Here is a 24,083-nt window from a genome sequence, read left to right on the forward strand (position 1 = left end):
AAATACTCATAAATGGAAACATTGAACACAATGGGATTTATTAAAAAATGAGACAAAAAATAAGGACAAATCAAAAATGAATGAATCAAGTGAGTATAATGTTAGTGGATGAATGTTACAATAGTATAAGGAGAACCTGTGCTGCTCTCGGACTGTGCAGGACTCTGTTCTTCGGAAGCAGCCAGAGCCTCGAGTGCCTGCAGGGTGGACACCACTGCATCGTCCAGAGGCTCCTCAGAACCCTCCGCTCGGTGTGTGGGAACAGAGTCTATTAGAGAGATGGGGATATCATTGCAGGCCTCCTGGGCCCGAGTCCCAGCCCCCTGCTGTTCATCCTCATCAGAACTGTCCCTGAAACCAGGAGGAGGAGCAGCAATGGCCATGTTGAGGGAGTGCAGAAGCACGTCGTTGTCCTCCTCATCATTAACCTCTGGAGGTGGAGGGAGGGAGGTCAAGTCGATGATGTCATCACTGGACCCTGAGAGTGTCAGCAATGTGGGCTTATCAATGTCACTCATCACCAAATCTTCCTCACAGCTGATGTCATCCTCATCTTCTGCGTCATCTGTTGTCTCTGCATAGCAGATGTCATGCAGCAGGGGCTCCTCGATGCACTCTGTGGGACCAAAGATTTTGGTAGAGTACGGATAACCCTCCTCTATGGCATCCATCATCTTATAATCCTCCTCAAGGCGCCTGTACATGTGGCTGTAATTATCTGCAATCTCTGGGCCTTCGTCCATCAGTCTCTGGTAACCCAGGTTTTGGGGGTTCACGCTGTCCAGAGGGGGTTCCCCAAATATGAAGGAAACCTTTGCATTTCTGGATGAATCCGGTGGTTTAGGCCTTGGTATGTTGAGATAAGTCTGGGAGCAAGGAACTCTGCAGCACTCCGCTCTCTCTGCCATATGAACAGAGTGCTGAGGCTGGTGAATCTCTGTCACATACACAGGCTGGACTTCACATCTACTGTGGTCAAGGTATTCACACTCCTGGTCTAAGTAATCTTGGCTGCACCTCTGGTTATTTCTGTTCTCACACGCTTTGTGAGGTATACTGTAAGCACACTCGATTGCCTGGTAGTTTTGTTTCGGTTTAGCTGCATGGCCTGTGAAAAAGGAACCGAGAGTCTGAATTAATATTTTTGAACACATTCTGCCAAGTCACGGATAGCTATTTCAAATCATATTGTTTCCCTACTTGTTTCCGTGTTTTTGGCCACATTGAAGATGGAGCGCCGAGAGTCTACGAGTAATCTGTAGTAGCCAGCAGTCAAACAGGCCAGATTCATTGCATCAACAGATTCCATTAACAGAGTGATGGGCTGTAAGAGAAGAAAACAATCTGATGAGACAGTCCGACCAAAAAAAATAACAGTCAAAGTTATACAACAAGAGTTTAATAATACATAAAATATTTTTTGAAATTTTGTATTAACCTTCACGTCCAGAACATGCAGGTCCACTCTAACCCTGTTATCATCTTCAGCATACATCTCAATGCGGTTAACATGGCTGAAGTCAGCCAGAAGAGCCACCAGATTTGTTTTTGTGTTTATCACATGACTGATGCCGTATTTAGGCCCCACCAGCAAAGTCACTTCTGTGTGCTTCTCGCCTTGCTGTGGACGGGACAGAGACGCCATATAAATATAACTAAACAGGATGTGATACTAGCTGCATGCATGCGGGGATACCAAGACGAGCTTACTCACCACCAGAGTGGATTTGAAAACACGGCCTCCATAAAGTCTCAAATCACTGAGATACTTCAGATAATGCACCTTTGCCTGCAGTGCAGTCAGCTGAAGAGGTGATGAACAGAGGGACATAGTGTCAGATGTAAACTAAACTAAGTAAATAAAAGTTGTAAAGCAGAATATGAAAAAATAACATTGTCTTGTATTTAAGCACTGCCTTTCAGAAGTAATCACGCCTCTTGAGCTTTTTCGCATTTTGCTGCTTTGTGACCACACACTGCAACATGATCAAATTAGATTTTGAACAAAGATAAGTGGAATTGGAATGATGTATACAGGCTCTTTTACATTGATACCTCTCTGTAAAAATTCACCTAAAAAGCCACCTCTTTAGCAAAAGTACTCCTGGGTGTAAACAACCTTGATATAAATGCCACTGTTCTGTGAAGGGCTCAGAAGATTATGATTAAATATCATCACAAAGATGAAGGAACCCAGCAGACAGTTCAGGGATGGCATTGATAAGGTTTGGTCGGAGGAGATTGAAATGGTACTTTTTGGTTGAGATGCAGAAGGTTGGGTGAAAGAAAAATGGACATTTTCTTGAACACAGCACCATCCCCATTATGAAACATGGTGGTGGCAGAATCATGCCGCTGGGATATTTTTCTTCAGGTGGGAAAGATGGATGGAGTTTATGGGAGGTCAATCCTGGAAGAAAACCTGTTAGAGGCTGCAAAAGACTTTAGACTTCACCCTCCTGCAGAATATGACCCTAGCTTTTGCTTTAAAACAAAAAATCATGAAAACCGTGTGTTAATGTGTGTTATTATACTTCCACTTCACAATTATGCATCAATTTGTGCTGATCTATCACCTAAAACCCCAATAAAATACACAGAAATTTGTGTTTGCAATAAATGTAGCAAAACGTAAGTGGTTATCAATACCTCCACAGTACTACAGATCTTAACTCTCCACTAGGTGGTATCCTTGAGTAAGTTGTGCAAATAAAACAGAGATAAAAAAAAGAATACAGTGGATAAGCAACTCTTTACCTTTTTGCCAGGAGGCACCAAGTTTTGGTTAGTTTTCAAGATGTGGGTGAGAGCTTTTTTGATATTCTTCTCTTTCATGCTAGACAACACTGCAGGTGGCAGGAATAATGCCAGACCCCATTCCTTCCTGTGGACACACAGTTAACACAGATGAGCCACTATTAAAAATTATGTTCATCACTTAAAGTGGGTCCTTTGCTTAAAGTTACAATTATCAGACTATTAAAGCAGAGGCAGAGATGTAAGGTCATAATATGTTTAACATCACCACATTGTTGTACCGTCTGGACCAAGTTGCTAAAAACAAAGAAAGGTTCACCGTCGCAGTGCATTGTGAAACCTGATCTACTTACTCAATATACTTCAGGGAAACTTTCTGAGACTGCTTAGTATTGATGGTCAGAATGTACATTTGCAGGGCAGCCAGGCGAAGAGCTGTGTCATATTTCAGTTCTGACCCGAATCTCTCCAACACCACATCATTACAGCTCTGAAAGGAGGCACAGAAAGATGCAACGGGAAGCTGTTAGCTTAATTCACTTCCATCCATGGAATCCAAAACAACACCATGCACATAGTGAGTGTTTGCAGAATGAGAAGTCTGACTCATGGCTGCTGTCATTCTGCAAATATAAAATAAGCAACAGCTACTGCTCTAAAAGCTATTTCTGTGTGTATATTCTTGCATTTTCACCTGAACGTAGAGGTACTCAAAGGCTACTGCATCTCTTCTTAGCAGGTCCACGGGATCCTTTGGAACAAAAGTGATCCGAAAGAAGCACTTCATCTTGTGTGAGCCGGGCCTCTGTGTCACCTGGAGCATGATCCCAAAATGAGAAGCATTAGGTTAGTTATTATATGTTTGTGTTTGAAACTTTCTGTGGTTAAAAAAAATGCCAACGTTTTATTTTTTTTATCTGAAGTAATGACTTTGAATAACTGAAGTGAATATTGGAAATGCATAACTCAATTAAAAGACCCTGGGATTTAAGAAACTATTTGACAATTATTGTTTAGCTTTTCAGCATTATGGATTAAAATATCAGTGTTCTTGCAGTAAAGTAATGATGGTTAGTTAGGACGGTCATACAATATGGGAAGATGGACAAATATTGATTTCTTCTGCTGGAATTAAATTAATGTGTGTGTTTCCTCACAGATGAGCTAACTACAACATTTTATGTAACCTGCACAGACCTTTAAAAGAAATAAAAAAAATACAAGGTTTCTTTTTTTAGAACTAGAGGCGTTTGGTGAGAAAGAAGTGCAATACATGCAGCAAATGACCCAGGGGTGGGAACCAAACCCGGGATGAGAACTGTAGCATCTGTACATGGTGCACCCACTTTACCAACTGAGCCTCCCAGCACCATCAACAAGAAGGTTTCTCTGAACCTGAATATAACATTTTGCAACAAGAAGAGTACCAAAAATAAGTAAATCACAACTGGCATTTTTTTTTTATTGCGTTTCAAATACGTTTTTTGGACAAAACAACTTTTCCAATATGTGTAGCAACTCAGAATCGGATTGACTGGGCACTCCTTTATGCAGTAGAAGTGTGGCATTTCATGAAGATTAAATGGTGAACTTCTCCTCCCTCACCAAAACACACTCTCTGCTTAAGACATATTTTTTTTCCCAGAGTTAAAATAACTGTTACAATCTTGATTTCAAGGCAGAGAACAACCCAAGGCTGTGGGACAAGGATGGAACAAAGTTCACGCCATGACAATGCCAAATAGCTCGGTGGCATTAGCAGCCAAACTATCAGTGCAACTGTGGTTCTTGTTAGTTAGCATGGATATTCTCAGGGTCTTTTGACATATTTTTTATCTTAACTTTCAGTCAAATCAGCTTTATTTTTTTCTTGTATGGCCATTGGTGTCTGCTTCAAGTTTTGTCGGTTTTACATAACATCCTTACACTTCCTCAACACTCTTTGGCTGAAAGGCTTGACAGCTTAATTTCTTTCTGTTACTTTTAATTTTACACATTATATGCCCTTCAATATCTTCTGTCTTCTTTTGAAATAAAGTACAGAAAAGTGTCATACATTGATCATTGGTTATTGCAGATAAAATCACAATTATTTTTAGTGGCCAAACTAATACTTTTTTTTTTGTGAATTTGTCCAAAGTGAACTGAACAACTGCTCTATCTTTCTATCCATGGTTGTGTTCTCACCTGAGTTAGCATCTCCTGCTCATGCAGGAGCATGAGTTTGCTGGCAGATCCTTCAGCTCTTTGCTCCAGCATTAAAGAGAAGTGCTCAATGCACTTAATGGATAGCTTTTCTTGCAGGGTCAAAATGACGTCCTTCAAGATAGACAATGTCATAGTTAATACAATATACAGTGTGCAGATTGAGCAGCTTCCTTGTGCTCAGCTGACCTCAGTCATGCTCAGAAATCATTCTCACAGCCTAGAATGTTTAAAAGCATCACCATTATAACATACATTTAGAATTCCACCAGCAAAAAAAGTAAGGGGCAAATGTAAATCGCTACATTCGCCTCTCCTTCACAATTAATTATACGGCAACTGCTTTTTGATTGTATCATAAGTTCACTTGAGGTACAGTTTTGAATGCCACAGTGAAGAGGAAAGGTTACGCTTCATAAAGTAAAACCTCAACATGCTTTTAGATTACATAACAGCATTTCAGTGTGAAAGGAGGCTCTTACCAGCACCTACCTTAATGGATGTGTTGCTGTCAAATCTAAATGATTTAGTCTGGCCATTTTCCAGGTATACCTTCAAAACATTTGGCATAAAAAGGAGGGAGTTGTCCTTTACTGTTTCCTGAGAAGAAAAAGAAAATTGTATGATCAACAACTCTCTTTATAAAGAGAAAAGTCCTTAACCTATACTTGTAAGAGACCAGTGAAGCCCTCCAGTAAAGGAACATGCTATGCAGTGCTTCTTCTTTTAAACCATTTCATATTCTGTCACTTTGTCGTCACAAGGTAACCTTAAAGTACGAAGGAGGCAGAAAATGACTGATTGTTAAAAAACTGAAAAGTTCAAACTACCTTTTTATTCAGCTTTATTCCGATACTTCTATATAATATCCAGTGCAAACATTGTCATTCAAAAAATAATCTTGTTACTAGGCTGCAAACCTGGCTGTTCAGTAAACGCCTCAGAAGTTCATTAGAAAACATTAGGGAACAAACAGCAAGAAAAAAAGCAGTTGTGGAGGAGTTTAAAGCAGGGTGACAGTAAAATAACATCCTCGGTTCGCAACCGACCCATCACTACTTTGATGGGTCATTCATCATTTGGGTCATTTGAATCATTCATCTGAATGATTCAAATGAATGACTGGTTTCTATATAGTCTTGCTGATTTTTCAGACAAGCATTAGTACAAAAAGGACCACCTGATTAGTTAACAAGAAGAAAAATCATGCTAAAAACAGGGCAAAGCTGAAAGGAAATTTAGAGGATGCGAAAGACTTGAGTTTGATGTGAATGCCAGTGAATGAAGCTTTTAATGCATATTATTTAATGTATTTTATTATGGGTTTAATTGCCAGGAAGGGGATCCATTCCCTGAGGAGAGGAGGACTACCAACAGAAGACAAGTGAAGGCCAAGCAACAGAGGAGAGCCTGAAGGATGCAGCAGAGAAGGGCAGCAGGAGTTGTAGCAGAGGAGCCAGTCAATGGACATCAGAGATTGAATTTTCAGGCTCCCTTTGAGTGAGTGTGACAATTATTGTTTGACCCCTCAATTTTACCAAGGGAGTATGATTTGGGAAAAGCATTCTACCTAAAAGTGGGGACATATAAACACTGTTTGGCTCTCTTTCCTTGATACCCTCATTGAATCTTCTTTTCTGTGACTCACCTATTAATTATAGGAAGCAATTGCACAAGAACTTCCTTTTTATCTGTCTGTGGCCGAATGCTGTTTATATCGTATATAGATAAAGCTAAATCACAGTCTGTCTTTTTCACCTCTAAATATAAAGCTGAACAAGAAGAGTTCTTTTGGTTTGACTTACTGGGACCTGTCCGTTGACGATGACCTCTTCAGCAAAGCGGACTTTAACAGGATTTGTCTTTAACTTGGCCTTTTTTGCTGCGCTGATGAATGCAGATTTGGGTGACTTTTAGAGAGAAAGAACAAATACAAAAAAGAAACAGGAATTTAAAGGACAATCAGCTTCCACTTCAAAATGAATCACAAGTATGATTAGAGGATATGATTCCCCATTTAAACATGTCAACTCTTTTCTGCTGTGACACAATTAGGATAATACTAATCAAGAGCATCAGAATGAGGATAACCCTTTTGTTGTCATATCACAGAATGTAAAAAAATCAGTAAACATGAGTAATCACAGGATGAATTACTGGAACTTAATCTGTTTTTAAATATTTAAAAGTGTCTAAGTGGTTCTTATTAAGTACTTGACACCACAGACACTGTGGTGCATAAAAGAATCATTCTGCATTCACAATTACTGGAAGATTGCAGTTTCATACCAAATGTAGTTGATATTACGATGAGGTATGCGTTTGAGTTTCCTGCCACATAAGAAAACTCAAACAATAAGTCTTCTTTTCTTTGATGATGTTCTGACATTTTTTTTGTCTGTTTTTGGAAGGAAATCGTGCATTACACCATATTTAGTAACTTATTATGTGAACTATAAACAATGGCTGCAGAGAGGCTATGCTCCTGGAGTGTTTGCCACCATCTGGTGCATTGTATCTCTAGGAAATGCTGTTGTTGCAGGTTCATACAAGGTCATGTGTTGTTCTGACTCCTACATATAAGGGCACTCAAAAGGTTTGTCTTTGCTTGAGCAGCTCAAGTTCTAACTTTACTTGCATGACGGAAAGAGTGCCAGCACAAACATATGGCGTGATTAATTACTTGCTTTCATAGAGTCAACAAAATAATCACTTCCAAATGCTCAAATGGCTTATAGGGATGAATTCAATTTCACTCAAAGGGGAGATACTCACTGGGTATGGTTGAACAACAGTCAGCACTATGGACTCTTTACAACTCCTGTGAGACAAAAAGAAAAGTAAATCAGGCCATTTTTTTCTTTCCTTTTTATTTCTGCTTGACACAATGTAAAAGGAATGCTCCATGTCTCAAAAGTCAGATCATGACACAGTGCATCAATATACCCAAGACCCCACAATCACCTACCCCCTAAAGACTTTTCTATCCAAAGCTTGTAGGTCTACATGGAGAAATTTACTATTTTATTTTTTGATTGAACCACCTAAACCCCAGAAAACAAAGGCTTAGCCACTGGGCAAGACTCCACGCTGAAGTCTAACGCTAGGAGGATTCACTTGTCTTCCTAATCTCAATGAGTTATGACAACAGTTTTGATCTTTCTACATCTAGGTCTGACCCCCTTTGCCTGAGGCTACTTTACTACTGGAGATTTGATTTGGAAATCTTGAACTGCCATCTTTGCTTTTTGTAGGCGATGGGGCTATGTTGGTCTCTTTGAGTCATGACCTTCAGAATGCACTGGATCAGAAACCAAGTTTGAGACTGCCATGATGAGAGTCAGATCTTCTATGTCCGTGGCAATGATTGCCAATTGGAAAGTTTAGAACCCTAAACCCGGTGAACCACAGTTTTCACCCAGTTAAGGTTCTGTCTTTGCTTCAAGTATCTTGGTGTCTTGATTGTGAGTAATGGTAGGTTGGAGCAAGTGATGGATAAATGCCCTGGGGCCAAGTCATCAGAAATGTGTTTGAAGTTTCAATTGTCAAGATGAAGAAAGGCCTGTGCAAAAGAGCTAACCTCTCACTTTATCTATCTACTTTTTGACCCTCACCAATCACAATGAGATATGAATCATCACTGAAATAATGAGATTCTGGAACTAATTGGTTAAAACAAGTTTCTTCCATAGGGTGTCTGCACTCAGCTTTAGAAATAGGGTACAGAACTCCTTCATCCAGAGGGAGCTCAAAGTACAGCTGCTTCTCCTCTGCATAAAAAAGAGAAAATTGATGTAGTCTGATCATGATGCCAACTGGAGGCTCCATGTTAGGTTTACAGTGGAAATTAGACGGTGTAGAAAAGCCCAGTGCAGATCCAGATCTCACAGGACCAACTGCATCTCCATACCATGGTGCCTGGGTTTCCCACCATGGAGCAACTACTCCCATGACCCACCCATTGCAGAAGGCAATGAATGAATGATTTGAAAAAATAAAGTGTGGTTAACAGGGAAATATTGAGGACAGCAGAAAAGTGCATGTGCCTGACATTTTTTTCCCAAGGAAGTATATTGAATTAACTGAGAAAACCCATTCAAATCCATCAGATCAGTGAAGCATAGGCCACATACCTTATTACACCACTCATATAGCAGTAATTCACAGTCGATGACTCAGGTGTATCAGTGATTAATCTATTGAAGTGCTCCAAAACATCCACATCACAACTAAATCACACTGGATGGCACAGCTGGTTAGAGTAATGTGCATACATCAGTTCAGTTGAACATACCCCTTCAGAATTATATCCACAAAACATGATAGTGTCAATAAACAGATATGAAGGATATATTGTCTTTAAAAGCCCAAAAGTGAATAATATTAATATTAGAATTCTCATTAAAGTGAAATGTTTTTGTTGGTATTCAATTATCCATGACAGTTGTGACACAAGGCAAATGTCTTACCTGACAAGGTCGATAACCCTTTCCCTGGGTGCTGAGCTGACTGGCTCATCATTAATCATGATGATCTCGTCCCCGGGGATCAGTTTGCCTTCAGATGGACCCCCTGCCACAATACACCAAACAACACTTCAGGCACACACGTGTTGTTCAGAACGCTCTCCATTTTCTAAGTGTCCTGTCTTGTGGCCAAAGCTGTAATGAACTCTTACTCATCGAGGGCTGTTAAAAATCACTGAATCATCGGCGTAAATGGGTTTTCCTCCAGGCTACTACATTTTAGGTGTATTTCATCTCGTGATGTGACTGTGGACTGAATGAGTCAGTTTATATGGAGAACTCAGTGTGCAGGTGGGTCATTCTCATTACCTGGAGTAACTGAGCGGACAACCACTGGTTTCTCGCTTCCTGCCACAAATCCGAAGCCAAGCACAGGGTCCCGCCTCATCTCCACCTTCCGGGGCGCAGGGGGCACAAACTTGTCTCCGTCCAGACAAACTTCCTCCAGGGAGTTACTCTGGGAGACGTGACTGGAGAAAGAATTAAAAAATATTCCCTTGTCAATTTTGCTATTTAATTAGCTTACTATAAGACTTTGTAGTACATTGTTTTCTAAGATAATGTAGTGTATTTACATTTATTATAAACGATTAATTGTTGCTTCATGTATTCTTTAGGTATTAGGTATCCATGATGGCCAATCATTTCATAAGTTGATCAGTGTTACTTTGTAGCACTATAATGTAGCAATTATCTGTGTACCGTACATATACATACACACACAAATCCAAAACATACCAAAGCTACAAACCAAAACTCAATTGTTTCACATCCTTCATCTTTTTTATCAGTACATTTTATAGATACCTCCAACTCGTACCCACTGTAAAATGTTACTATTTCTAGCATTTTAAGTTACAGAGATGTGCATAACTGAACACAAAGTTCACATATTGTGTGCTAAAATTTTTACACCATTTGTTCACTCTCCCTGGCTGCAGGAGCGGCAGCAGCAACTCTGCATGGTGCCAACAGTGCTGGTTAATTAAAGCTCTGGGCCGACAGTGTGTAATTCACAGTTATTCTTAACACGAGTGATATTCACAGCTAAATACCAACAATTAATCTTTCATGGCACAAAGACACAGTTAGATCTGTCATTTGGATTTGCAATGTCACAAAAAAGCTGCAATGGGAATAACAAGTTTAAAGATGTTAATTGATTGTCAGAGAAAAAAAATTGGGGGATGATTTCTCTGCTTCATCCAAGAACAAAGGTCATGTCACATGCCATTACAATGTCAAATGTAGATAGTGCACAGAAAAAAACCTAGAGTTCTGACGTACAATAATGAATGTAAAAGAACAAAATAACCAACAAAACCTGTCAATAACTTGGCAGTTCTAGAACTGGGTGGCCATAATCTTTATAGCGAGGCAAACCTCAGAAGCAGCTTGATAAATCTTGATCTGCATACATTTCTAACAGTGCAACATAGCATATGATGCTGCTTTTTGTTTCATAACTATATTTGTTCAATCTGAAGATGATCATTCAATCCTTAAAGAGGGACAACAACAAATCTTTTATGGTTATTACTGGAGTGTTTGATAAGATTGTGCTTTTTCCCTGAGTCCAAAATGCTGTTTTTTATTACAAATTAGATTGTTTCTGTTCCATTCACTACTCCTATTTTATTAGGACTCAAATGAACAACATTTCCGGTTTGTATGGTTGTAAATATATGGTTTATATTAAACTGTTGAGAGTTTGAGAAAGTATTTTTTTTTATTTTCAAGATGTTTGATGTTTGTGCATTTTGAGATGACTTTCAAAGTTAATGTTAATAAAAAACATTTTAATATTTCTAATGTGACAGACAACAATATGGATTAAAAACTAAAATTAAAATCAGAATTTTTTCATTTAGAGCTATGATTTTGTAATATTTGCAGAGTGCGGTTTTGTATTATTTTACTTAAAGAGACAAAAATTTGAATGTCTCTGGACTTAGAACAGTTTTCTACTTCATAAGCTCATCTTTTTTAAGCATGTTTTATATCTTTGTTTTTTCCCTCTATGCCTGCACTGCGATTTCCACAACAGAGGCATGTCTGTTTTTATTTCAGTGCTGCCTGAAGGTTTAAAGATTACATCTATTCGGTGCAGAATTTCAGCTTCTCTCCTATGACATTTCTCTGTTTTTCAATTCTATTGTTTATTCAGTTATCCTTCTAAACAATGAAATAACCAACGCCTTTGCAATTACAGAGAACTAGAAATGTTATTCTTTAGTTATTCAGGTTTTGGCTTTTTATAATGGGCAAATTTCATGGGAAAAGGAATTAGTTTATTGCCAAAATAAAAACTCTTTTTAAGGAGAAACCTTGAGGCATAACAGCATCACTCGCAGGCAGACAGACTTTCAAGGTCTGTCTGCCTGCAACAGTTTTTAGTTGAACAAATTTGTTTGTAGTTGAACAAATTGGGAGCTTGTAAAAAGACAAAATCCTTGTATCAATGATACAGCATGGATTCATCAACAATACAAAAATTTGCATTAATTTTACTGACATAAATATAATTTAAAAATATATTAGAGAAATGTGCTATGTCATATTTTTCAGCATCAAGAATCCTTAAAAGAACCATTATAGCTTATAGGTTTCAGAAATAAAAATTGAACAGCATGTTTAACTTGCAATGTGCTGCCATGGAGACAAAAGTTTCAAACATAGAAATAAAACAGTGCGATTTTTAAGCAGCCTTATTTGCAATTTAAAAATGGTGTGATTGGAATGGTCATATGTTGACAAATTTTTATGACTTAAAAGTATTGCACTTTGAAAGTACATCCTCTAACACTGCTAAATAATACAAAGATGTGTCCCCCTTTAAATAAATACCATGCTGTGATTCTCTCTTTATATAGGAACAACAGTTGCTGCAGGATATGGCTTGGAATTATACAAAGAAATAAAATGTATGTAGAAAGAGAGTTAGTTTTTGCTGTAGAGAAACAAACTCAGCAGCTTGTGCACAGATCAAAAACATATGGACTTGTGCATTCAGGAAGAGCACTGTTCTGTCCCCTCCAAGGCCACCTGCTGAACATGGCTAGGTTCCCATTGTGCAGACAGCCATGCATCTAATGCCCTCTAATCACACCCATTATCTACTAGCATAGCTCCACAATGCTTTCTACAGAAATCACAAGCCATGCTAAAGGTTTTTATCATGAATAAGACGGACAAAAATAGGGAGCAGGAAACACTGGTCTGATGCACTGTGTACAGAGTGTACTTCCATGTGCTCACTTGCTGGATTCTTGCTGTTTTGGGGGTAGCAGAAGAGGAAAGTAAGCCTATAACCAAAGCAATATCCTGTTTTTCTTGCCTCAAAATCCTGCTTTAATTAGGTTCTTAATGTCATGTTTCTTTCTCATGAAATGAAGCCATGGTTTAATATTTTTTCTGCCTTTTCAGCTTTGTCTATAGGCCTAAGTGAATTATATAACATGTTGAATTACCGTACTTAAAAATTATGCACACTATATTGTACAGAAAATAAATAAATATAAATAAATAAAACTTGTCTCCAGGTAAGTAGTGTTAATGCTCTGCAAAGTGTACCATGTGTAACCATTACATGTCATCACAAGTTTCAAAATATTTTTTACCTAACAGAAAGGCAGCTGCACATTTCATTCCACTGCACTGTAAAAATGAATTATATTGAGTCATATATTGGACATAAAATTTTAATTGAGCATAGTTTGTAAATATAATGTTCAACTTTAGCCACTTTATTTTGTAACAAATTCTTTTTTTTTTTTATCAGAATTTAACTAGATAGGTTGGTTGGGTCGGCTGTTATTCTCAATCATTATGTTCATGTCCAGCAGAAAACGTGAATTTTATGAATTCTTTAAAACCCCTTGACAGTGATAGTAACACAATTACTTATATATAAGTGTTTTGAGGGTGACAGTTATGGGGTTAAAGCAAGAGCGTAGGTAGTTTAGTGTTAGCACTAATGCCAAAGTCAAACTTGCTAGTTTGACATCTTACCAATGAGGCAGTTGTAGGAAGTGAATAGTGCATCTAGATAGTGTAAAAGCTAACATGGTACGTTGCTGGAACAGATTTAAACTGTTTATATCTTCAAAGTGGGGCTGCACAGTGGCGCAGCTGGTAGCACTGTTGCCTTGCAGCCTGGGTTCAATTCCCGGCCCGAGGTCTTTCTGCATGAAGTTTGCATGTTCTCCCTGTGCATCTCCGGGTACTCCGGCTTCCTCCCACAGTCCAAAAACATGATTGTCAGGTTAATTGGTTTCTCTAAATTCTCCTTAGGTGTGAGTGTGTGTGTGCATGGTTGTTTGTCCTGTCTGTCTCTGTGTTGCCCTGCGACAGACTGGCGACCTGTCCAGGGTGTACCCCGCCTCTCGCCCGAAACGTTAGCTGGAGAAAGGCACCAGCACCCCTCCTATCCCCACTAGGGACAAGAGTGTACAGAAAGCTTTAAATGAGGGAAAAAATGTCCATGCCACAGTATCTGAACTAAATTTTAAAATTTGATTACAGCTTTAAGTACTTTAGAGATAATGCTTCTGGTGAGATCAAATTTGCTTTCAGGCTAACACTGAAACAGTAACACATTTGTTAGGAAAAGATTTTCATGCCTCCTCTTAAAATGGATATGAAAGATTTAATATTTAATTACCATATTATGGCTAATAAATTTTTTCTTTTCAAGGACAAACCAGATGAACAAAATCATTTTTATTGTAACATTTTGTAAATCTGACTGAGAGCAAAATTGCTATTAAAAATAGCAATATCTACCCTAATTTATTGGTAAAAATCGAACAGTTGGTTTTATTAGTGTGATACTAATGGATAATGAACGTATTGTGCTAATCAACTTTTGTATTATATTTTTGTATTGATCTCTAAAGTACACCCCAATTTGCAAAAAAAAAAAAAGTGTCAAACTAAATATTTAACCCATAGTACTTTATTCATGCGCTCATGTCATGCAGACTTGGCATGTGTTCCGTTGAGACTTTAACATCAGCACCCGGGAGCCAATAAATCCCAAACTCAGCCTCAGACAGTTTCAGGAAGAGATGTTTGATTATTCATGAGTCTTCCTCAAATTTAGAAAGCAGAAGCTGGAGCCAAACAAGCCTCCATGATCTGTCTCATGCAGACACACTCGGCATCCAGCGCTTTCACTGCTCCGTACTTCTTATATAACTCCTCTGACATCACGCTTCTCGTGCTACGACCCATGTGTGACAAGTGCTCTACTCCTCTTTTGAGAATCATTTCTAATATTAGCTTGTTTGGATGCATTTGAAACAATAATCCACACTTCTGTTGTATTGTACTTTTTAGTAATGAATTAAAAATCATTAACATTGTGTGTAAATAATTTACAGAAGAGGTATGCATGCACAGCAGTCATTTTCTAGTACAATACACCCAGCTAAAGAGAAAACACTCACTTGTTAAACTATATTGCACATAGACAATTAAAAAAAAAATCAATGTTGTTTTTACCTGCCTGGACAGATTGCCTGATGAAGGATCAACTACGTTGATAGCATAATAACCCAATTTTCTCTTGTAAAAAAAACAAGAAAAAAAAAAACAATACATCATGCTGGTTAATTTGATCAACCGCAGCAGCAGAATACACACTCACACCCTTCTAAACTCCTCTTCTGCATTTGGGAGACTGCATAAGAAAGTATAGTGGGTGTATCGGAGCGAGAGAGAGAGAGAGAGAGAAAGAGAGATAGAGAAAGAGAGAGAAAGGCAGTCAGCAGGGGCAGTGAGTGCGTGCAGCAGTGGAGGGAAGAGAAAAAAGAATCAGTATTCTGAATGCACTGATGGAGACAGTGTGGAGGCAGTGACGTGGCCGGAATAATCACAGGTTGGCAAAGCGCTCATGAAACATCTGGGATGGAGAGAGCTCCCCCTCTGTTTCTTTAAACACAGAGCACTTACTTGATGTAGCAGTCACGCCCCTCTCTGATGGTGCCCATGTCCCATCCATTTGGGGGTCCTTGGGAAGCACTCCAGGTCCCTGACGGGGGCGGCCAACCAGAGGATTTGGTCCTGTGGCTGCAAAGGTGCAGAACATAAAAAGAACTACGTGAAACCCTGAAACTGCCTCTAAATAGGGGAGAAAATTAAAACTTTTAAATGAGCTAGAAACAATATCCAATCATTTCAAAAAATATAACATTATAAACATCCCAAAAACAGATCGCACTGACACGAAAGAGTCCCAGTCAAGTACAAGGGGGTTTCTGAGTCCAATGTGACAAACAATGTTCCATAGGCGCAGTTCAGTGAGTGAATACAAATCAAATTAATTACATAAGCTCGATCCAGGCAGAGTTGTCATGCCCCACTCCTATGGTTCAGAGGCATGGAATTGGCTTTATTTGTGGATGTCAATGCAGTTTTTAAAACATAAAGCACACATGAATCTTCTTCTTAACCAGTTTTTGTTTTAGTGACTCAATCTTAAACTGATCTGATAACCTTTCTTGGAAAACAAGGAAACTTATTGTAGCGACTCAAATACTATCACATCAATGTCTGATTTTGTTGACAAACCCAAGCTATCCAGAGTCATTTCTTTGAGCCACAATTAAGTGGAGGCTTTCCAGAAAAGTGGGATGGGTTGGAACAAAGTTGTGCCTTTTTTTTTTATTCATGCACCCCCTCCTTTTTTTCCTTTTATCACTGCCTTTGTGTCTGCACACTGGTGATGCTGGAAAGTGGTGGCAGAAAGTTATGTCACTTCAAAGGCTTGTCTGCCATATAACAGGGCTCTTCACATTTATTATTCAAAGCTCCTTTTTCTTTCCCTCTAAAATGTTTCCCCCAGTTACAGTACCAATGCTAATGAATTGTGCACAGCTGTCTTGTATATTTACATGAGAGTGTGTCTCGCTGTAGTTTATGTTCATATGGCAACTTTATACGACATCAATAAGAATCCCCGGTGTATTATGCGAGATTATAATAATTTTCCATAATCCTCAAAGATATCTTCAGTAAAACGCCGTGGCTATAAAATTCTACAACTCTTAAATACCCTTGACTATTGCAAAAAAAGAAACACTTAAGAGATGTTGTGTGGATTAGAACCATGGTTGATTCATTAAAAGGAAAATAAAGTTCTTATAGTAAACATGCTCTGTTTTCCTAGCACATCCATTGTTGTACTTTGCTGCCCCATCCATTTGTTACGTCATCTACTGTAATTCTTTACTATCAGGAAGTCCACTAAATGCAGTTAAAAGAAATGCTTTAACTCACACTGCAGAAAGAGTTTTCTTGAAAATTAAAAGGATATATCAATTTATTTTTATTTTATTTTTTTGCTTTCAGACTCCAACTTTACTGGTTTGTTCATAGTTTCTAAAGGTAAACTGGAAGGCAGATCTTTTAGTTATCAGGCTCCTCTCTTGTGAGACTCACTGACAGTTTTTGTCTGTGAGGCAGACACCCTGTCTACTTTAAAAACTAGGATAAAAACTTTCATTTTGATAAAGCCTATAGTTAGAGTAGCTTAGGTTATCATTAGCAATCTCTGTAGTTAAACTACTATCTAAGCTTAGGCTACTGGAGAACACACTGACCACTTCTCTTTGCTCTGCTGTTCTTCTCTCCAATTTCGCATTATTTGCTGACATTTCAACTTTAAGCTTTATATTGTCTCTGTTCTTTTTTTACTCGATGTTGAAACTATCTCTGATCTGGCACTTTGTTTAGCTGTGACAGCTTCCTGAAGGGGGACATTGGCTGAGCTACTGCTGCCAACAACTTTACATTCTCCCTCTATGATGCCCTTGGGCCTGTCTTTCAGTATTTAACCCTGTGTCTATCCTCTACAAAGATGTTGGCTGAGCTTTTGCAGCAACTGTATGTCCTTTCTTTTATCCTATGTACTTTAAAACCTGCTCAGAGCTAATCTGGTAAGCTGTGCTTCTCTCCCAGATGAAGCCACTAAAGGAGCTACTATGGCCATTAACTTCTTTTTTTCTCTAACACGCAAAGTACAACTTGATCAATGCTTATGTTTCTTTTTTGTGTGTATGCTCTGTATTCTCAAGCCTCCAATCAGTCCTGGCAGATGGCCGATCACATTGAGCCAGGTTTTGATTGTGCTGAAGGTTACAGTAGTTTTTCCTCTCCACTATTGCTGCATGCCTGTTCAGTATCAGTGATTACACAATGGAAGCGATTGTCCACTGTTGCTACATGCTTGACCACAAGGAGCAAATGCTGCAAGTCAAAAATTCGATTAAATCTGCTGTTTCCTTAGAAAGAAAATTTTTTTAATAATAATGTAATAAATTAACTTGACTACACTGTTTGATAACTAGGATCAGTTGGAATGTATTTATGGTTGAATTTACTTTTTTTATTACATTGTCTTGAGATTACATGTTTGAGATTAATTATATAGGTAAACTAAATTGAACTGAACTCTCAACTCTTTGTGCAACATAAATGCAACTCAAGTCCAAGTTTCAGACTCAGTTCCCAATCTCGTTGTGAGAGATGTTAATGCCCATCTGTGCCTTTAAAAAGCTGTCAGTGTTCTACTTTCAGAGTCCTCTAAACAGTCCAAGCAATCTGACTTCTTTCCCACATCAGTGGTGTTGGTATGTTGATATGGATTTATTTGACCCACAGTGCATTAATTGGATACAGATTACAATGCCGTATATTTAGAACTGCTCAAATCAGGATGTCAGACACTATTAGCCCTATGACCATCTCTGTCATACGTCTCAGAAATGTAAAAACAACCATGCAAACTCATCCAGATTAAAATAAAAAGTTCCAGCATGTCCTCACAATGATTGAAATTTCCAAGTTGCAGAATGTAAGACAACATCCTTGCAGGGTTATGTTTGACATTTCTCCCAAGGTCTACAACATAATAAAGTATACTTACAATTTCAAATGACGTCACTTCAGGATATGTTTATAATCCGAAAAAAAGGTGTCCCAGAAAATCAGTTTTCTGTCTCTCTGGGCCCCAATGACTTTTTAATGACTCTGCAGTCAAAGATACAATGATCTTTGATTTATTTTGTCTGCACATGGGAGGCCCATCATGCCACTCAGTCGCAGGAGTCCCTTCTAACCAAGAGGCACAGAGGGTTCACCCACTGGCGGACAGTGAAACTGATCTTCTTCATCAGGCATCAATAAATAATACCTGCACAGTCACATCGGACTAAGTAATCAAGCTCTAAGTAGGCAAGCCATGCTACACAATTCATGAACAGGTTACCCAAGAGTCATTGCACGACAATTAGAAGTAAAAGGGGAGCTAAATGTAGGTCAGTGGGGAACTTGTTAAACATAAAAATGCTTGATGGCATTATGATTTGCAATATTTTTAGATCCTACTTGTTGATTTGCTGTAATAGCTAGACAACCATATTTAAAAATATTAAGGCCAATAGGGAAAAAAAATCAACCTCCTTTTTTGAAAAAAAAAAAAAAAATTAAATACATCAATATAATTTCTTTGCAATCACAGCAGAAAGCAGATTTTTAATATTTAAAACTAAATATGTTTTTTTTTACATGTATTCATTCATTTTAATATCTTATAATAGAAAAAATAACTTATGTCAAAGTGTTTGAAAAAAAGGGAGATTACTTCTCAGACTTTCACACAGACTGCATCCACAATACCATTATGCTTCCTTAATCAACGAAGTTCAGTTTAAACCTCCATGTTTTTCAACACATGCTTGTCACAGAACAACCATAAAGGGTGCATATCCTAATCATGAAGGGAGTGATAATACATTATAGAAAAGGCGACTGCTTGGAGGAGCAACATTCCAACACAGACACTCAAGTTAGTTTGAATAATTCACACCGACAATCTCCACAAGGGCTGGCAATATGAAACCCTGTTCCGGCAACAAATGTCTGCCGTAAACCCACGGAGAATGCAATAAAGCTGTTCTTTCATGAGGTATTCAGAGCATTATTTCCTTTGACAAGTGCTTCGCGTCAGTGACTCCCATCTGCACGTAGCTGCAAGTGATGTTTATGTGCTGATCGCCAGGGGGACCAAACCATGAATTCCCTTTTAAGTTTCCCGGCATGCACTTGGGAAGGACAAGGGAATAGCCCGAGGTCAAGAAAGCCACAATAAACGCAACATTAGTTTGCATGGCCATCATATCTGAAAGATAAAAATACTCTCATCCCATGCAGCTAATTACATTTTATTGAACTCATGTTTCAGGAATGATATTGAGGACAGCTTCCTCAATATCCAGTCTCTCAAAATAAAGAAGTTAACATTCTGTTATAATGTGTGTGAATGTCTTGCTATGTTTTGGAATTTAAAAACATTTAAATCCTTAGATTGTTCTTTTCTTTACTTTTTATGGGATGAAATAGCCATACGACATCCAACTTCAATAAGTTTAGAAACAGGAATTGAGATCATAATGTTAATTGGATACACATATTTTACAATCCACAGAGGTCTGACATTATGCATGCAGGCTCAAATGCATATTTTTATCCCCACTATTTGGATCAGTGTCTTTAGGAAGTTGCACCTTGACCACTTGTATTTTGTAGCCTCAATAGGCTTTGCTATAATATTTGAGCAATTTTAGATATTCAAGAAAATTTCCGCACAGAAAATCTTGGAATAAATCTTTTCACATATTTTTCATTGATTTTCCGTCGAAATGAGGTAAGGGTCATTCTAAAAGCTTAATTTCACTCGGTTTCCCCTATTCTATAAGCAGTTTTCTTGCGAATTTGGATCATTGTTCTGTTGGCAGCTTAAGTATCTCCATTCATTTGATGCAAACGCTTGCTTTAAAGAAAAAAAAATGTAATTGGAAAACCTGGGATATGCTGGAACTCCAGTATCACGGTTCTCACTGAGTTTCAAAATAACATAGACTGAGGCTCAAGAAAATGTTATTTTATAAAACAATCATCTTCATCTATGGTTTATGCTGGATCCCATCCACATGGCCTAGCCTAATCCTTTTGGAAAAACAGGTTCTGATCTCAGATGAGAAAAGGTTTGAGCTACTGAAAGTTGGTTCTTCAGACTACCTCAACCATCAAAAACGTTGTTGAATCTTACACATGGCTGGGTGTTCGAACTTTAGAGTGGACTCTAACACACACTAAACTGGTTCTGCAATTAATAAGTACAGTTAATTGTAATCATAATGAATGATCCCAACCTCAGCTCCATTAAAAACACATAATTTATAGTGTTGTAGTAGAGACCGGTCTCCTCTCGGACTCAGGATTTTATTTCAAGACCAGTCAAGACCACAACTGTGGAAATATCATTAAATTGTGAGAAAATTGTCCAGTTTATTTGTCAACATCCTTGTTTTCACTAAATGCAAAACATACCGATTTAAATCCGAGCAATAAGTGTTTCTGTTACCGCAGCCACCCACCGCCTCCCCCTTTAATGGGCTCTTTGCACCTCAGCTTCCGCGTTCGGGGAAAAGCGGCTCAATCTTTTCCGATCTATTGAAAAAGGCTCTTTACACTGGGTGTTTGCAGGGCTTGTCCAAGGTAACAATTAATGATGTACATCGATCCGAAGCCCCGACAAGTAAGCTGGAGAAAGGTTTTAAGATGTTCGCCTCCTTATACACAGATATGAAGGTGAGTTTTACATTAAACTTTGTGGCTAACATTAGCTTTAGCTTATGCTAGACATTTTTCTTGTAAAAACGTGCTATTTAAGTATATAAACATTTTTCATCCATTCTAACGGACAATGTTTTTACCTTGTTTTCAAGTATATTATGTGCGTTTATTGTCCTTAGTGTCAGAGACCAAGTAACGGGATTTTATGGTGCAGGCCTTTAGCTTCTGAAGCCTGAGGAACAACAAGCCCATAGCTTAACAGTAGAGCAGCTCTAGTGTCAGAGTTCTAGTTCAGCTGACGGTTCAGGTTTAAAGTTGTTGCTTTTAGAAAAATATGGCCGTGTTCCTTAAGGTCTCCGTGTTATTTCACTTTATTAGTTTTGCATGCTTCTTGTGAAGCAGGATGGTGTTTACAGCAGTGTGTACAGGCGGATCAGTTGATCTGCTGTCTGGCTCTGGTCTGCTCTCTCGTTCACATAAACTCTCTTTCAGGCTGAATACAGAAGTGATTCCATGGAAATAACACAGGAGGCTCCTTTACCTTCTTCTTTAGGCTGAAGAAGTTGATCCGGAGTGAAGTGAAGGCTGTAAACTTTGCTGTGCGGCGTTAGCTTTAACTGGTAGCGACGAATATTTACAAGCCACCGTCTTCTTAATTCAGGATCGCTTGGAAATCCATGAAAACTTAAAAGCCCATTATATTAGGGAGACAACAATGTTCATAGTATTGTTTTATTTGCGTCTGAAATAAGACTTTGTCTTTTCTAGCTGGCTTGGTAACTCAAAGCGGAAAAAAGAGAGCCGCATTTGCGCATGCGGTTGTGACAGTGTGCAGTTTGTCTCGGAGCGGGAGAAGATGCCTATCTAAACGTCGGTAATAAATGTACCTACATAAATCATAAGAAAGCATATGACGACATGTGAATTGAGCAGCGCTTCGCTTTCAGTGACGGTGGGGAGTACGTCCAACTTAGCGTCACTTTGAGGAAGCTCAAACAAAGGTAAGCTATGTGGAAGTGAAGTTAGCAAAGCTAGCTGTGCGGTGACAAAATGTGGCGTTTGCGATGAAATAAAGCTATCACTTACTGCGCTTATTGTGCGGAGGTGATGACTGACATGTTGCACATGTGTGCGACGACGCTGTGACCAAAGTCTTCAATATAGTGATGTGACATTCACGAACGAGCCGATTCTTCTGAACGGCTCTTTATTATGAACGATAGGACTGGAGTCTCACTGAGGACCGTTCTTTGTTTTTGTAATGCTCCGCGCACACTGCAGTAGTTATTATTATTCTGTTGTATTAAATATATATGTTTATTTAATTATCAAATGAATAAAATACAAGAATGTAAGATAATACACAGCGCATGCTCATTGCTCTGATTATTTTTCGTCACCTGCCACCTGCTGCTACCTGCCTTCATGCAACAGAACAGTCACGGTGTGCTCCCTCCAGTATTCATTGTTGACTATTTACCGATAGTGCATTGTCATGATTGCTTATGTTTAATGGTGTAGAGTACAGTGGTGGTATCTGACATAGGCAATATGAGCAACCACCCAGGGCGTTATCTTGTTAGGGGCGACATGAAACCTCTGCAGATTGTGACTCAGAGACAGAAGCAAAGCAGAACAAAGAAGAGTTTGAATTGATAATTATAATTTATTTCAGCTCTAAGCGTTTAATATCTAGGTGTTTTTAGGAGAATGTGGATTTTTCAGATCAATTTGAGAAGCAGTTTTTATCATATTTCACATTTTATTGTGTTGTGTAGAATGGGGCGTTGGTCTTTGTCTTGACTTGGTCTCGACTTCCCTCGGTCTTGGTCTGGACTTGGTCTAGGATTAAGTGGTCTTGACTACAACAAGGCCTGGTCAATGGGATAAATGAGAATTTTCTCATCGAAAAAAATGGTCATATATCTAGACAGAACTTTGCCACAACTTTGTTTTAGACCGTGTGTAGGTAAGAGGAAATTCACAACAAGGCACAGTTTTTCAAATTTTCTACAGTGTATTAAAGTTAAATGTTGTATTTTCATGCCTATCAAAAACCAGATGGTTCAAATTAAACATTAAAAGCCAAAAATGAATGTGCCCTTCATCCAAGTATACTTCTGACAGTAGTACTCGCACAGTTTCATTGGTAGTTTTTTGTAAATAGTAGTAGACACAATGAGTCATTAAATATGAATGTCTTCAATCACCTAATGGTGTGAGTAAGATTTGTCACTCTATTGCAAGCCCAGGAGATATCTTTTAAGCTGACTGAAGAATAAAGATATGTTTTGCTCTCTTGTGTAATAGGAATGTTGCAAATATGACTTATGATGCCTTGAAGAGAGCGTGAGAGTTTTTTTCTTTTCTTTTTTTTTTTTTGCCAGTGGTGTTGCAATAAACAGACATGTATGCAGAGACAGGCTGCTAATGGGATTCTGTCTGAATATGAAATCTGTAGAGACAGAAATGAGCATCTTATGGGAAGAAATTGAGGCGATGTGCAGAGCAGGGCTGCAGATGTAGAGGAACATTTTTGATTAAAAGATTTCTCCTTCTGCTTCTCATCTTGAAGGCACATAAGACACAGTCTTTTGTTTCAGAGCTCATCTGCCCTCTGCTTGACTTCACCAACCACCAACATGGCTTTAAGCCTTTGGCCAATATAGCAGCATGGCAGAAAAACAGTCAAATCTGTTATTTACATCCTGCTATTGAAATGTTACTGTGAATGCTATGACTGCTAGAGAAGTCACGTATGATGCTGTAGCTACAGTAGACAACTCAGTTTTCTCCTGCTGTTTATATGCCTTGTGTGAGTAAGCGTGCCATGTTGTCTGTTTTTTTTTTTTTTTTTTTTTACTGGAGCCAAGTGGAAGAAAAGGCTGTTCCTTGCTGATATGCAACACAATCCTTATGATAGGAATTATATAACAAGAACACATCAATACAAGC

At 38.5% G+C, this 24,083-nt stretch overlaps 1 protein-coding gene across 3 annotated transcripts in view; it reads right to left on the reverse strand.

The window, feature by feature from the left end:
• Nucleotides 1–24,083, reverse strand: part of frmpd4 (FERM and PDZ domain containing 4) — a 38,290-nt gene that overhangs the window by 8,648 nt on the left and 5,559 nt on the right. For 2 of the 3 annotated variants that reach the window (XM_023337501.1, XM_023337503.1), the window contains exons 2-15: nucleotides 15,444–15,560; nucleotides 9,798–9,958; nucleotides 9,432–9,534; nucleotides 7,738–7,783; nucleotides 6,768–6,872; nucleotides 5,455–5,562; nucleotides 4,945–5,076; nucleotides 3,452–3,571; nucleotides 3,111–3,247; nucleotides 2,758–2,884; nucleotides 1,715–1,804; nucleotides 1,439–1,621; nucleotides 1,201–1,324; nucleotides 137–1,108 (exon numbers count right to left, since the gene is read on the reverse strand). In XM_023337501.1, coding sequence (XP_023193269.1) covers nucleotides 137–1,108; nucleotides 1,201–1,324; nucleotides 1,439–1,621; nucleotides 1,715–1,804; nucleotides 2,758–2,884; nucleotides 3,111–3,247; nucleotides 3,452–3,571; nucleotides 4,945–5,076; nucleotides 5,455–5,562; nucleotides 6,768–6,872; nucleotides 7,738–7,783; nucleotides 9,432–9,534; nucleotides 9,798–9,958; nucleotides 15,444–15,560 — 2,525 coding nt within the window. Of the gene's footprint in view, nucleotides 1–136; nucleotides 1,109–1,200; nucleotides 1,325–1,438; nucleotides 1,622–1,714; nucleotides 1,805–2,757; nucleotides 2,885–3,110; nucleotides 3,248–3,451; nucleotides 3,572–4,944; nucleotides 5,077–5,454; nucleotides 5,563–6,767; nucleotides 6,873–7,737; nucleotides 7,784–9,431; nucleotides 9,535–9,797; nucleotides 9,959–14,993; nucleotides 15,288–15,443; nucleotides 15,561–24,083 lie in introns of those variants that run through there. The other variant, XM_023337502.1, reaches the window with a different exon arrangement.

Source organism: Xiphophorus maculatus, chromosome 7 (genome assembly GCF_002775205.1).
Source record: "Xiphophorus maculatus strain JP 163 A chromosome 7, X_maculatus-5.0-male, whole genome shotgun sequence".
Taxonomy (NCBI): domain Eukaryota; kingdom Metazoa; phylum Chordata; class Actinopteri; order Cyprinodontiformes; family Poeciliidae; genus Xiphophorus; species Xiphophorus maculatus.